At 38.2% G+C, this 14,061-nt stretch overlaps 1 protein-coding gene across 1 annotated transcript in view; it reads left to right on the top strand.

Annotated features, from left to right (window-relative positions):
• The first annotated feature begins 859 nt into the window (after positions 1–859).
• LOC105359207 (protein dead ringer-like) overlaps positions 860–14,061 on the top strand; it is a 98,419-nt gene continuing 85,217 nt past the window's right edge. Inside the window, exon 1 of the mRNA XM_011495728.1 lies at positions 860–1,114. Coding sequence (XP_011494030.1) covers positions 989–1,114 — 126 coding nt within the window. The 5' untranslated portion in view covers positions 860–988. The remainder of the gene's footprint in view (positions 1,115–14,061) is intronic.

Below are 14,061 nucleotides of genomic sequence, written 5' to 3'. Positions count from 1 at the left end.
CTCCTCCTCCTCCTCCTCCTCATCCTCATCCTCATCCTCCTCCTCTCCTCCTCCTCCTCCTCCTCCTCCTCCTTCTCCTCATCCTCATTCTCCTCCTCCTCCTCATCATCCTCATCCTCATCCTCATCCTCATCCTCATCCTCATTCTCCTCTTTCTCGTACCCTCTTGCCGCCCGGTGCTATCCGCTAACGCCGTCGCCGCCGCCGCCGCCGCCGCCGCCGCCGCCGCCGCCGCTGCCGCCGCCGCAGCCGCTGCTGCCACCGTCGCCGCCGCACACCCCCCTCCCCTGCCCGCACGCCTGCTCGCCTACCCTGACCCGGACGAGGACCAGGAGGATGGAGTAGTGGTGCGAGTGCCTGTGCCGAGCGTTAACTCGCGATACGAGCGATTCTTGGATCCGATGACCGGCGAGAGCGGGCCCAGGGCTCAGGCCGCTTCGAAGTTAACTCGTGATTAAGGGCAACTCTTCTTCTTCTTCATCTTCTTCTTCTTCTTCTTCTTTTTCATCTTCTTTCTCGAGACAAAGAGACAGTAGAAAGTGAAAGATAAAGGGCAAAGAGAAATAGAGAGAGAGAGAGTGAAGAGAGGCAGACTGCTTGTCTGTCTGTTGCTTTTCATTGTTGCCCGTCCGTTTGTTTTTTCGTACGCTCGCGTGGGGCACGACGCGCCGTCAAACACCTCGAGAAGAGGAAAGAGATTAAGAGAAATATAAGAGTGTAGGAGCGAGCGAGCAAGAGAGGGAGAACGCGCGCGGAAGAAGAGAGAGAGAGAGAGAGAGAGAGAGAGAGAGTGAGAGAGATAGAGATAGATAGATAGATAGATAGATAGATAGATAGAGAGAGAGAGAGAGAGAGAGAGAGAGAGAGAGAGAGGGAGAAGAGAGAGAAAGAAGCGCGCGTCAGCGGCAGTAAGCGAGCGTCCCGTCGCTCGCGCCCAAAAGCAGCCAAAATTCGGATCAAGAACAAGGACCCGGTGCCGTCCTACGCGATGGAGATCTTGGACGAGTACCAGGACAGCATGGGCCAGGCCGTCGCCGGCGACGTCGCCGTGGCCAATATGGCGAGTATCGCTGCCGGCATGGCCCATCATCGCCACACTCCTGACAGCCCGATGGTGAGTTCTTAATTATGCTACTATAGCTGCTACTGTTATTGTTGTTATTATCATTATTATCATTATCGTTATTGTTGCTGTTATTATTATCAATATTATTATTGTTATTAAGGCAGTTGTTCTTATTGTTATTATTATTAATATTATTATTATTATTATTGTTATTAAGGCTGTTGTTCTTATTGTTATTGGTTGTGATTGTGATAATGACGGTGGTAGTGGCGGTGGCGGTGGCGGTGGTGGTGGTAGTGGTGTGGTGTTGGTGTATTCGGGTAGTGATGGTGGTGGTTGTGATGGTTTTGGTGGTGATGATGGTAGTTATACTCTTACCGATACCATTGCTCTTGTTGCTAATTTGTCAAAATGATTGCTTCTTTATCGTTTCATCCCTCTACTCGTTACTGCCTTCGTTTCTTCCTCACCCCGCCCGTCCGCGCCGCAATTTCATCCTTTATATTCTTACCTTCCTTACGTCCTTCGGTCGCGTCGTCAACGTCCCTACGACGCTTTCGACGATTGACCCTTCTTGTTCCATTTGAAATGCCAGCTTTTTAAGCAAAAGGATTTACGCCCCTTCTCTTACTCGTTAATCTTCCTTTTAGTTGAAAGTGCGCAGGTACGGACTGTCGTTTAATCTCGAGATGGAAGGGGAATTAGGAATTATAGCTTCCTACATGAAAGTGGTGGTTGTGTGTGTGTGTGTGTGTGTGTGTGGTTGTGTGTGTGTGTTTTTTGTTTTTGTTATTCTCTTTATAATATTGACCAGAAATGTGTAAGTGATGTAAGTGACGTATTATAATTATGGAATGTGACGGTGATCGAGATATGGACGACAAACTTTCTAAATGTATATTAAATGGAGCAAATTGATCAAGGATAAATTCGATATTAGTATTCGAAGAATCGACTTTATAATAATACGCACCCAATGCCGATAAACTCGTGAGAAGTTAATTTCTAGATTGGCATATATACATTTCTGAAGCCCTAACTAATTGTAAATACACTTTTTGTTAGTTAATCGTTGTTCCTCAAAATTATTACTGCCTCACCAGCCATCAATTACTAAATTTTTCTGCCATAATTTTTTTTGCAACACTTAATGTCCTGAAATAATATTATTTATGAAAATCTAAGGTATATTTTCTTTTAATTCGACGATCATTGATTACGGAACTGAAAATAAAAACAAAACAAAACAAAACAAAACAAAAAACCAAATCGTGTATTCATATTAATAATACATCTTCGTAGGCAGGGAACGTAGTGGAATTATTATTTTCGTTGGCAATAAGGAATATTTATTATCGTTTTTAATTTGTTAGAAATGGCTTACAAATTCATTCGATCGCCTGCCCCAATCGGCGTATGTCAATATTGTTCCAATTAACAAACGATGCATGCTTTGGGAACTTGGTGGATCAATCGATAATTATAAGGAAAAAGCCTCAGGAAATATGGTGGTCTCCCGTCGTTGCGATCGCGGCAATTTTCCACGTCAAACGCGCACGATCAAAGTACTTAACCATATAACAAAAATTGTCCGGGTTTTTTTTAAATACGAGTGGCGAATAAACGTAAAGTTAACTAGTGGTCAGGTGCTTAGAATTTTCACGTGGAGCGCGCTACATGTATGGACCGTGTAAAAGCTGAATGTAACATGTTACAAGTACAGAAAGCATAAAATGTAGCCAAGATGTAACCGGTTGTAGGGTGCGTCTACTTATTCATAATCGCGATCGCACTAATGCCGTGTCTAGACCCACGCTTTAACCCGATTTATTTTTAACTCCCGGCGTTGAATAGCATTAATACGACTGCAGTTAACGATAAGTTGGGGGAAACGAATGTAATGAGCGCCGAATATTTATTTCCATGCTCACGGAAAGGGCAACAAATTTATTTACTCGCCCCGGACGTTTTTCATACGTCCCAGCCGAATTTGGACTTTTTGTAATAGAAACGCCAAGACGTTTCGGCCTTAGTAGTAGTAGTAGTGGTAGTGGTAGTGGTAGTGGTAGTGGTAGTGGGTAGTAGTAGTAGTAGTAGTAGTAGTAGTAGTAGTAGTAGTAGTAGTAGTAGTAGTAGTAGTAGTAGTAGTAGTAGTAGTAGTAGTAGTAGTAGTAGTAGTAGTAGTAGTAGTAGTAGTAGTAGTAGTAGTAGTAGTAGTAGTAGTAGTAGTAGTAGTAGTAGTAGTAGTAGTAGTAGTAGTAGTAGTAGTAGTAGTAGTAGTAGTAGTAGTAGTAGTAGTAGTAGTAGTAGTAGTAGTAGTAGTAGTAGTAGTAGTAGTAGTAGTAGTAATAATAATAGTAGTAGTTGGAAATTTGATAAAACGCTAATAAGAGAGCCTATGGGTTTTTTTTTCTCGCCTTTTTGAAGAAATAATTTCATAATGTTTTTCAATGGTGATGTGGCCGAAAGTTTTTGCTAATAATTAGCGAATTCCATCGGGTGAGGCTAGCCAAACCTCTCGATGACTCATTATTACAGTTTGCTTGTGAGTTTTATAAATGCCGCGATCGAGCTCCTGTTTCAATTATATTCTCGCGCAGCTCATCCACAAATCCACAAATATACATAATTGATTGCTAATATTGTCCATATCGTATATAAAAAATTTCCTAATCAATTCGATGCTACAGATTCTATTTGCCGTATTTACATAAACGCATTTATAGACTTTCAATTTACACTTTTGAATAACTGCGTAAAGTTTTATGAGCAAAAAGATATAAACGATTTATAGTAGGAATATTTATCGTCTCAAGTTTAACGAAGATGAAAATTTAACGAAATCGATAAGATTTCTCCTTTTATCGAGCAGAGGTTAATGGCTTTTTCAAACAAATAGTCTTCTTCGTCATATGCTTGAAGTGTTCGATGGTAGAGAGTAGAGTGAAAGTTAAAAGTAATTGAACGTAAGGCCAATAGAATTTATTATAAATCTGTGGTATTATAAATAAATTGAGCCCAGTGACAGTGTTGTAGGTTTGACGAGTAAATAAATGCGTGCGTGCGTGCGTGCGTGCGTGTACTTACCGTGTATTTACAGTCGAGCAGACATGCCGATTCTCCAATTCTCTTCAATTTTTATTATGATCTAATTTTAAGCATTTCAGCCGAAGGTCAGAGTGACCACTAAGTTTATATTATATCAAAACACATTCCCCAATAATACAAACAATATCGTATATTTTTATCTCCCTTTGCATATTGTTGTACAATGATTCATAAAACAACAGCAGTAAGAGCGGCAATAAGGAAGGATATGATGAACTTTATAAAATGTACATACACATAAATACGAATAAGTCAAACGAGATACATTTACGGCTTGTCTCGACAATATTTCATCAGATTTGCCTTTATACGACGACCTTAAAAACGAAGTAAACATACGGTTGGAACACGGTAGTCGATTAGGATAATCAGACTCGTCTATTCAAGCTCCGACGAAATGTTTATTGACCCTCCGAGGTAGTGAGAGAGACGCGCGTGCTTCGTCTTTGCGCCAGTGTGTTCGTACGTGAGAGGCATAGATGGACACGGACAGACGGCAGACAGACAGACAGACAGACAGACAGACAGACAGACAGACAGACAGACAGACAGACAGACAGACAGACAGACAGACAGACAGACAGACAGACAGACAGACAGACAAATAGATAGATAGAGAGACAGAGAGGTAGCACTAATTTAGCATCACTTTGCACCTCGTTGCGAAGAAATATCACCAAAAATCTAAACAGAGTAGCCTTGCGAGTTTATACCAATGTTTTCTCCATCTTTTATCGAAGCGAGTTAATTTCTCATTCAAATTGAAAAAACTTCCCCGGCTGGTTTGCCATTCTCACAAAATAATTTCCACGTCAATTAAGTGCCGACTACTTTTTTTCCTTACATTGACTGACAATCGTTCAGTGCTTCCATAATGCTTCCATATTAGTTCATTTCCACCCTATGTCCAGCTTAAAAAAAAAATTTACTCGACTAAATTATAGAGGCACGACAATTTTAACGATTGTTGACACATTTCTTAAATCTATTCCTTTAGATCTTTCATAACCGACATTCATAATTCTATTTTATAAATCAATCGTCTAATATATTTTATATCAAATATCTTTGTTCTGCAATAATGAATATGAAATGACAAGTGGCATTTCAAGCCTAACACGGCGTAAGTTTTTTCTTTCTTTCTATTTTTCGTAACGCTTTAACGATCCGAAAGCAGATCTAACAAGTGAGAATGAGTTAATTAAAAAAAAAAAAAAATAAAAGGACAAGCATGTTTATTCTATAATCTCTAAAAACATTAATACTACATTCGCAATTACTTAAAGAAAAGTTGTAATTTTTTCTAACGTTTTAATTGTCAAACATTATTTTTATCGACACCCAAAAATTTCTCTTAACAATATTTATGAAAATTCATGAGATCCATTATCTTTATTCGTACACATGATACAATTTTTATTTAAGGAGTCATATATGGAATTAATATATAGAATGACTCATGTTTCGCGGCAAAATATTTTTATTTTAACTTATTATTATTGTTACATAAATGTTTAAGTAATTGTATACTTTGAGAAAACAGTACATAAATCTTATAGTTTGAACTTAAGTAAATGTGTTAATTACTAGCGTTGAAAGTCATATTCAGTTGGATACAATAATTTTTTTCAGTTAATTATTTCAAACTCTTTCTCCGTCCTTTTTCATTCCTTCAAAACCATTACGATAAAACATATCGGTTGGAATGATAAGTGAAAGAGAGAGAGAGAGAGAGAGAGAGAGAGAGAGAGAGAGAACGAGAAAAAGGGACGACTCGACAGACAATTTCGAATATTACCGAAAAAAGTCGATTACATTTTTTCTTTTTTTTTTTTTCCTATTTTTTTTTCTTTTTTCTTTGTTTTTTTGTTATGTTTTGTTTTTTGTTTTTTTTCTTCTTTTTTTATAAAGACAAAGAAACTTACCTTGAACTTTGGTTTTCAGAAGAGTTGCTAATCGCTCTCCCTCTTACCTCAAACCCGTCCAACGAACACCATCGCTCACTCAATGCGCGCACGGCAGGCACACACTCACACACGCTCCCCTTCCTCCCATACCTCCCCTCGTCCTTAGCCTGCCGCTCTTTCTCGGGGGTAGAGCTGTTCCAAGTTGACGAGCGATAAAACACGCAAAGCACCGAACCGATCAAATTAGATATTAACCCCCCCCCTCTCCCCCTCTCCCCCCTCCCCACAACCGACTCGCCCCAGCGTGCCGCCTTTTCATGCCACGCCTCATAATTGGCTTCTCTCATGCTCCTTTATCATTTGGCCATAATTGCGCTTAATTGTCGGAGTCGCCGATCGGGCTTTTGTCGTGTATGCCGTCTCCCTCTCTGTGCAGTCCGCCCACGAAAGTAGTTTTTGCCTGCGATCGCCTGAGATTTTCATTTTTATTCGTGCCCTCTTCGTCGTTTAATCGCTGCGCCCTGAAATTATGTTTTAATGAGCCGCGAGTTACTGCGTCTCGGGAATTTTAAACTGTTTACTTTTCTTATTATAAGGGCAGATATTGTTGAAATTGTTGTTTTATTGATACTCTTGAGTTTTTTTCTCTTCTTTTTTCTCTTTTCTATTTTCTTCTTTTTTTTCGCTTTTTTTGTTTTTTTTTTTGTTTTTGTTTTTTGTTCATAAGGCGTTATGCTAAAGTACTCGCCTTTTTAGTTTGAGAGAATTTTCAGTTCGATATAATTGCATTTTATGTGCCCGTTTAATTGTTAACTTATTAATAAACGATAATTCATCAACTATTATGGACGATTGTACGGATAAATGGCCATTAATTATATCTTCCTTATTTTAGTAAAATGAAGAAAGTCAATTAAATGTTATCTTAGCGATTAATACGAACATCATGATTAATTCGATGATTTTACGAGACCTTCGCAAAATTATTTTTTAGGAAGTATAATAATTTTTTATGCATTTGATTGCGTGACTGTATTTATATTTATTTTAATTCAATGCATACATCAGTTTTTTTTTTTTATATTTTATGTCATTAATATTAATATTATAATTGACTTGCATGAAAAACGTGAATAACGTATCTACTTTATTCTCATATAATATTGAAGCAATTGCACTTCAATTATTGCAATTAAAATTGAATAATTGTTTAACCAACAATTCTCTCGATTCCCTCATTATGAAGTAAAGAAACCAAGAAATTCGCTGCATTTACATCGAGACCACTGATTAAATCTAAACATAATTTTTTCCGTTCCATGCACTATAACGTGAATTATTAGCATATTAAGGTATAATCTACGCTATAAGATTAAATTAAACCCGAAGAAAACTAAAATTTCATCTTTTTAGCGCATGTACATTAGATTATCTATCAAATAGCTCGAGATTAATAATGCACGTATTAAAAGTTAAATGATTTTGAAAAAATTTTTAATAGCTTTTAAAAAGTGGGATTTAGAATCGAGCTCAAATAGGCTAGAAAATTTCTTTTATTTTAACAATTCATTGAAATATTTTTTCCTTCTACGGCATCACCACGATACTTTATAAATACAATTAGTTGTCAATATTTTTCTATGAATCAATATTAAAAATGAAATAATGTCGAGGTTTCCACATTATAGTTGCTCAAGTCTATCCAATTATATACCAATTCGATGGGCATAAGCTTCAACATACATTCAAACAACTTAATCGATTGATATTTCTAATTACTAATTACAATGTACGTTCGCATATAGTTTCTATCTAAACAAATCAAAAGAGAATATTGCTTTTTCAGAATCCAACAAATTCAATCGTTTGTATCGAAAAGTTTATCTATTGATCAAAATTTTTAGTAAATATTACTTAGGTTCATTTGTAGAAAAATGTCAAAATAATATGCTCTCTTTCTCTCTCTCTCTCTCTCTCTCTCTCTCTCTCTCTCTCTCTCTGGCACTGATTGTTCTAGTTGGTGATTTTTGTAAATTTTTTGGGATCTCACGCGTACAGATGAACGGAAGTGATGAACAAGGAGCGACGAGGACCTCGTCACATTTCATTAATAAACAATCATATTTCCACTTTCCTTTCCACGAACATGGGCAGGCAAATAAGCTCCTGTCTCGTCTCTAATCATATTCATCTTCGTAAATGCGAGAGAAAGGAGCGCGATCGATTGTATATAAATGATCCTAAAGTACGGCGAATGAGGTAAAGCGCGGATGACATTGCACGTCTTTGATCCTCGAATTATGTAAATTATCGGGCGCTTCTGACTTTGCAGCGACGATGACTCGCAATGGATAAATCACATTAAAAGCAGTGTCCTTGTTATTTGTTAGTGGGAACCGTAAATGCATGTTAATGCGATACGGGACGCATTCTGAAGGCTCGATCGGTACGTTATTTGCTCGGCGGTTCACAAGATTGTACGTGTTGTGAATAGAGTAGAAGCTACATGGAAAAAAGAATTTCCAGTATGTTTTTATTTTATTATTTTAGATGAACAAGAAGATTTAGATGACCTTGAAGAAATAGGTTATTTTATAAAATCTTTCTTGCATAACGTTTCCATTGAAAGTCAAACAAACGATGAGATAATATCACTTATGTCATTAAGATTGGCATGTAAAGGCTTCACATTTATACGCTTTTTATTGTTTAATATAAATTGTTTACGAAAGCTTCGAAAACTTTTTATTAGACAGTTTATGTTTGTTCGAAGTAGCTGGCATAAAAATTCTAATTCCTCTTTTAATTTTAATGCGCTTATAAATCGTGATAATAAAGAACTTGTAACAATTAAAATGTACTTAAATATATAACAAAGTATGTTATGGTGGTGGTGGGGAGTAGGGCGAGGGGGTATAATTTTTAATTACAATTGATTGAACCGTTTCCCTGAAAAATATATAAAACAAATATATGTTTGTGTAAATGCAATGGGTTATTAGAATTTTTTTTATTTTTGTTTCTTTACGCGTATCTTTACGCGACTTAATTAATACAACAGTTGTTTTTCAATAATTCGGTAGTTGTCTGAAGATTTCCAAGATAAAAATATCGATTTTACTTTTGTAAAAATATTGATAGTTATATTTATTTTAAAAAATGTTTAAGCAGAATTTCATCATTTTTATAAACTAAATTCCGTTTGAAATTATTGACAATATGTAACTTTTATAAATTAATGAAACTTTACTTATAGAAGTCTAAAAATTTTTTTGTTTTGAGTGGTCGACGCTTATAGAAATAGAAAAAATGTAAAATAAAAAGAGATAAAACCTATATATATATATATAAATCAAGACTATTTTAAAAATATTTTTAGAGAGCCTTTTTTTTTTTTTTTTGTTTGTAATTGTGTATTTCAAGCAATTGTTTATTTATTTTGAAAATACAACGAAAGTAAAGATTTATAAAATTAAAATTTATATTTATCCAAGATTCTTTAATATCGTGGTTAATTTAATATTTACTTTAATCTAATAGTGATGGTTTATATTTTTACAAGCCGTTTTAAATTTCATTCAAAAATAATAAGTTTTAAATGATTTCATGTGTTCATGCTTAAGTATAAAAGACAATTGATAAATATAGAGTGAAAATTAAGAGAAAAGAAGAAGAGAAATGACGCTAATGATAATCGAACATTGAAATTTCACATCCCGCTTAATTTAATAAAATAAATTGTTGTAATATTCTTTATGACCTTGTTAAAATAGGAAAATTAATGGAATGAATAATAAAGAGGATTTAACAGAATATTTAAAATAAAAGATTTAAAAAGTCGCCGGTGAAATGTAAGATTGTAAGAATTGGCAGTACTTATTAAAATTAAAAATACTGCAATGAAAGAAAAAAATATTTAAAAAATATTTTCTACAGCATTTGACACCTCTCGATGTTAATTGACTCGCCACAAATACTTATTTCAATATACATGAGACAAAATGTGTTGACTAACACATTAAGAAATATGAACAAAAAGTCAAGCATATCAATCGATTTGATCATACAAATGTCTACTCACTGTTTCGTGTCAAGCGATATTTCTCTCTCTCTCTCTCTCTCTCTCTCTCTCTTCGTCTGCCCACTTAGCTGCTTTTTAGATAATTTAGCCGACTATTGTGAATTAATTGCAATTATTTAGAAATATTTCAGTGTAAATCAATCATGAAGTTCCTTCAGAAAAATGTTATCATATCTCTAAAATTTGTTTTGTATTTGTATTTTTTTTTTTTAACAAATATTAAAACACTCGTGTACCCTTCGTAACAGAAAAACGATTATGCGCATATTTCGTCTGTACAGAATATTATGCAGAATTAATAAAATGACTGACGTAACTTAATAATCCAAAGAAACACAGATTTTTACGATGCTAATAGGAAAATATACATTAATAGACGATGAAATATTTACTTATGGTACTTCGCCAAAAAATGTGATCTCTCATGTGTTTGGATGGGCGAAGAGAGAGAGAGCGAGAGAGAGAGAGAGAGAGAGAGAGAGAGAGAGAGAGGTGGATAAGAGTGTGGTATGCGAGGAGGACGAGAGTTTCATGAAAAAATTATAGCGATTACTTATTTATGCTCGATCGTGTAAATTATGTATTGGTATGGGCATGATACCATTAATGCTGCTAGCAAGATTTTAATCAACGCATCAATGCAAATATCAGTAAGATAAATCGGTCGTCGTCCTTTCTGTCTCTCGTCCAGCGTACAATTATTTGGAAACAGTAGAATCGTATTTGCGAGGAAGCAGTAATATTTTTATCAAACCAGTTGCAGGCCAACTGTAAAAGGTTATTCGTCAAGCGCTGCGTTTATAGTAATTGATAAGCGCGACATATTTTCAAAGCCCATTGTGGGGCAATGTGGGAGTCGGGTAAAACGTAAAACTCTTCGACATTAGCGATTGTCCGGTTTTACGAGTGCGCGTCTCGGGAACGTTGAAGGAACATTGAAGGAAGGCAAAAGGAAGGCAAATCTCATTCGTTTCCCGCTCAGTGCGTCAGCGCGCCTCCTTGTGTTTCCCACCACGGACCCTAGCCATGACCGGCTATTGTCGGAGGGGGAGGGCGGTGTGTGGGGTTGTGTAGCAGAGTATACAAAGTCCCGCCATAAAGACGGGGGAGGCAATTGCCAACGATAACAATGCGGTCGCGGGCGCCTCCGCATCTGGGACGGTGTATTTATAACGTCGAGGTGCGCCGTTGTCAGTCCAAGTGCTCGGCATTTGACGGGTCGAAGCACAAGTTCGCGCTCGTTACAGCATCTCCGATATTGAAATGCTCGTCTGCTATATTTGAGCCGAGCTGACTTTTACAACCCCCGTCGTCGTCCGCGAAGGTGGCAATGATTCAGCGCTGTTTTCCTTACCATCAGCCTCGTGCTCTCGAAAAGCTTCGTAAGCTCTGGATTAAGAGTCGGGGCTGCAGTTTACGTAAGATAGGAGGGATCTAAAGTGCCGTTTGATGGATACTGTAATTTATCAGCCAATGTTGTGAGATTTTGAGTATCTAATGATGCATTATACGCGACAGGGCCTGATCTACATGGATTACTCTAATATATATATATATATATATATATGTATATACGAACACACGTATATCTTGCTTCATTGAGTAGTTTACACGTACGAGTAACCCTAAAAGTTTAGATATTAACATCCCATTATTGCTGTTACTGTTGTTGTTCTTGTTGTTTCAAGTCGTTTTTTGTTTTTCTATTTTTTGTTACCGTTTTTTTTTATTTTTTTTGTTTTGTTTTTTATAAGCTAATTCATAAGGTTGTGCGTTATCTAATAAACAATACCCGAAGGAGTGAATTCATGCACGTTGGTAAGCGCACTTCCTGAATATTCTAAACGAGAAGTAAGATAAGACGGATAACGATAACGAGAATCTACAAGTAAAAATAGCGTATATATTGGAACAATGAACGCCGAAGAAATCTTGAAATGAAAATCAGGATGTTTAAAGTAGCTTTCTTCGTCGTGAGCGCAACGGTAGTAGTGGTGATGACCATTAGTTCCCGCTGATTATCCAGACAGGTTACGAAGGTTACGCTCGGCCATATTGACCGCACGTAGAGATACGTCGGCGACCGAAGCTTCGCATGAATATTCATTCCCTCGCCTCGATGGCTCAACCTTTTTTTAACGTTACATCGGAAGAGAGGCAACTTATTGCCATTTCGCGCAGCGAGTCTTCGTATGGCTTTAAAGGAGAATGAGAGGCGGCGCGACCATTACATTCGGTAGCCGAGCTTAACTGTGTAATATTGTATTCCATGGAATGAAAGGCAAACATTTTAAAGACGTGTGTCGGTACGGATAATGCATCCATCGAGGAACTTGAGCTAAGAGAGGCTGCACTCGAGAATAATTGCCTCGTCGATCGCGCTCTCGGGCGTCTACCTTGACTCACGTCATTCCCGAAAGCTCCTGAGGACGACGTAGCCGCGCACGTGAGATCTCCGTCGACGTGGACATCGGTTGGAGGGACACCGCTACGTATTCAAATCCCGCCGTCGCTCGATGCCGAGCGGTACTCTTTTCACTTCTCCGTCGTCCTCGACGAAAGGAACGTAACGTACTCGTGAAGAGGTTCGGCATGCGGATGAGATTCGTTAGCCAAGACCGGAACTCTTAGTTTCGCCGTCCACTCTCTTGCCCCTCTTTTCGAGATCCAGGTGGACTCGATGAGACCCCCGATAGGCCAAGCGCCAAGGAAAAACGGTTTTTTTTCTTGCATGTAGGCTCGCGCACGCGAATCACTGAGTCGAGCAAAGTTACGAAGTCGCGAGTGGGTTTGTTGAGTGGTAGCGGTTTGCGGATAGTGGAAGGGATGATTGAGTAGAGAAGGAGGAAGCGAGGAGAGCAGTAAGGGACTGGTGTACTACATGATTCAACGAGACATCCTGAGCAGCGAGAGGAGATCGGAAATCCTGCCAAAGTACACAGTTGCATCGTGCCAAGGAAGTTTCAACTGTATCGGACGCGAGACTCAGCGCCACCAGCCATTTAATGACGCCATACACTCGTTCTCTCTCCGACCTACGGCTATCGGGCAGCGTTGCAAGCACTTCGCAATATCTCGAAATCTTGATGCATCCGGTGCTGTTCGATCTCAATTCCCCGAAATTTGCCCATCTATTTCGAGTTTTGACGCACGGGCCTCTTAGTCTTCCCCCCCCCCCCAAACACAATTCTCATGCCAAACTGCAAGTGGTTTCGGGGAGCAGGACTTTGCAGGAGGATCGATTGCCACCCCAGCATATCAATATATAATTTCATGAATTCGCTCGCGATAAACAAATTCCGAATTATCGAACGGACGCGTTTTGCCCGCCGTACGCGCCTACGATAATTTTTACAAAAAACAAAACAAAAAACAAAAAACAAAAAGAAAAAAGAGAGAAAAGAAAAAAAAACAGCGTCCCTCGCACATGACTTAATACGGCTAATTGAATAATGACGTAGGGCGCAGCTGCGGACACGGTTTGCTAAAACGCGTACGGAGCCTAAGGAGCGCGTATGCTTTAATGAGTCTCGTGACAATGCGCGCGTACGTACTTGCATGAAACTATTAAGTCCCTGGTATTTTCTGTGCGGGAGAGAGAGAGAGAGAGAGAGAGAGAGAGAGAGAGAGAGAGCTCGGAAGTGCAAAATTTGAGAATTGCCGCTCGCGCTTCGAGACGCACGAACGTCTTTATTTCCGTTAGAAAGCCTAAGCATTGTCCCGCCGCTTCATTTGGTTTCGTCTTCTCTTTTCTTTTAGTGTGGCGATCCGGCCGCTTACGTCGACACAACCGACATTATTTATTACTATAATTTACGCTCCATTGCCATTTAACGTTTAAAAGCTTATAGAATTAAATTTGTTTGGTTGGAAGTGGCGTAAATCCTTAACAGGACGCG

This window comes from Ceratosolen solmsi, unplaced genomic scaffold, assembly GCF_000503995.2.
Source record: "Ceratosolen solmsi marchali unplaced genomic scaffold, CerSol_1.0 scaffold11, whole genome shotgun sequence".
Classification (NCBI taxonomy): domain Eukaryota; kingdom Metazoa; phylum Arthropoda; class Insecta; order Hymenoptera; family Agaonidae; genus Ceratosolen; species Ceratosolen solmsi.
Note: the sequence above shows the minus strand (reverse complement) of the source record. Positions and strands in the feature narration are given on the sequence as shown.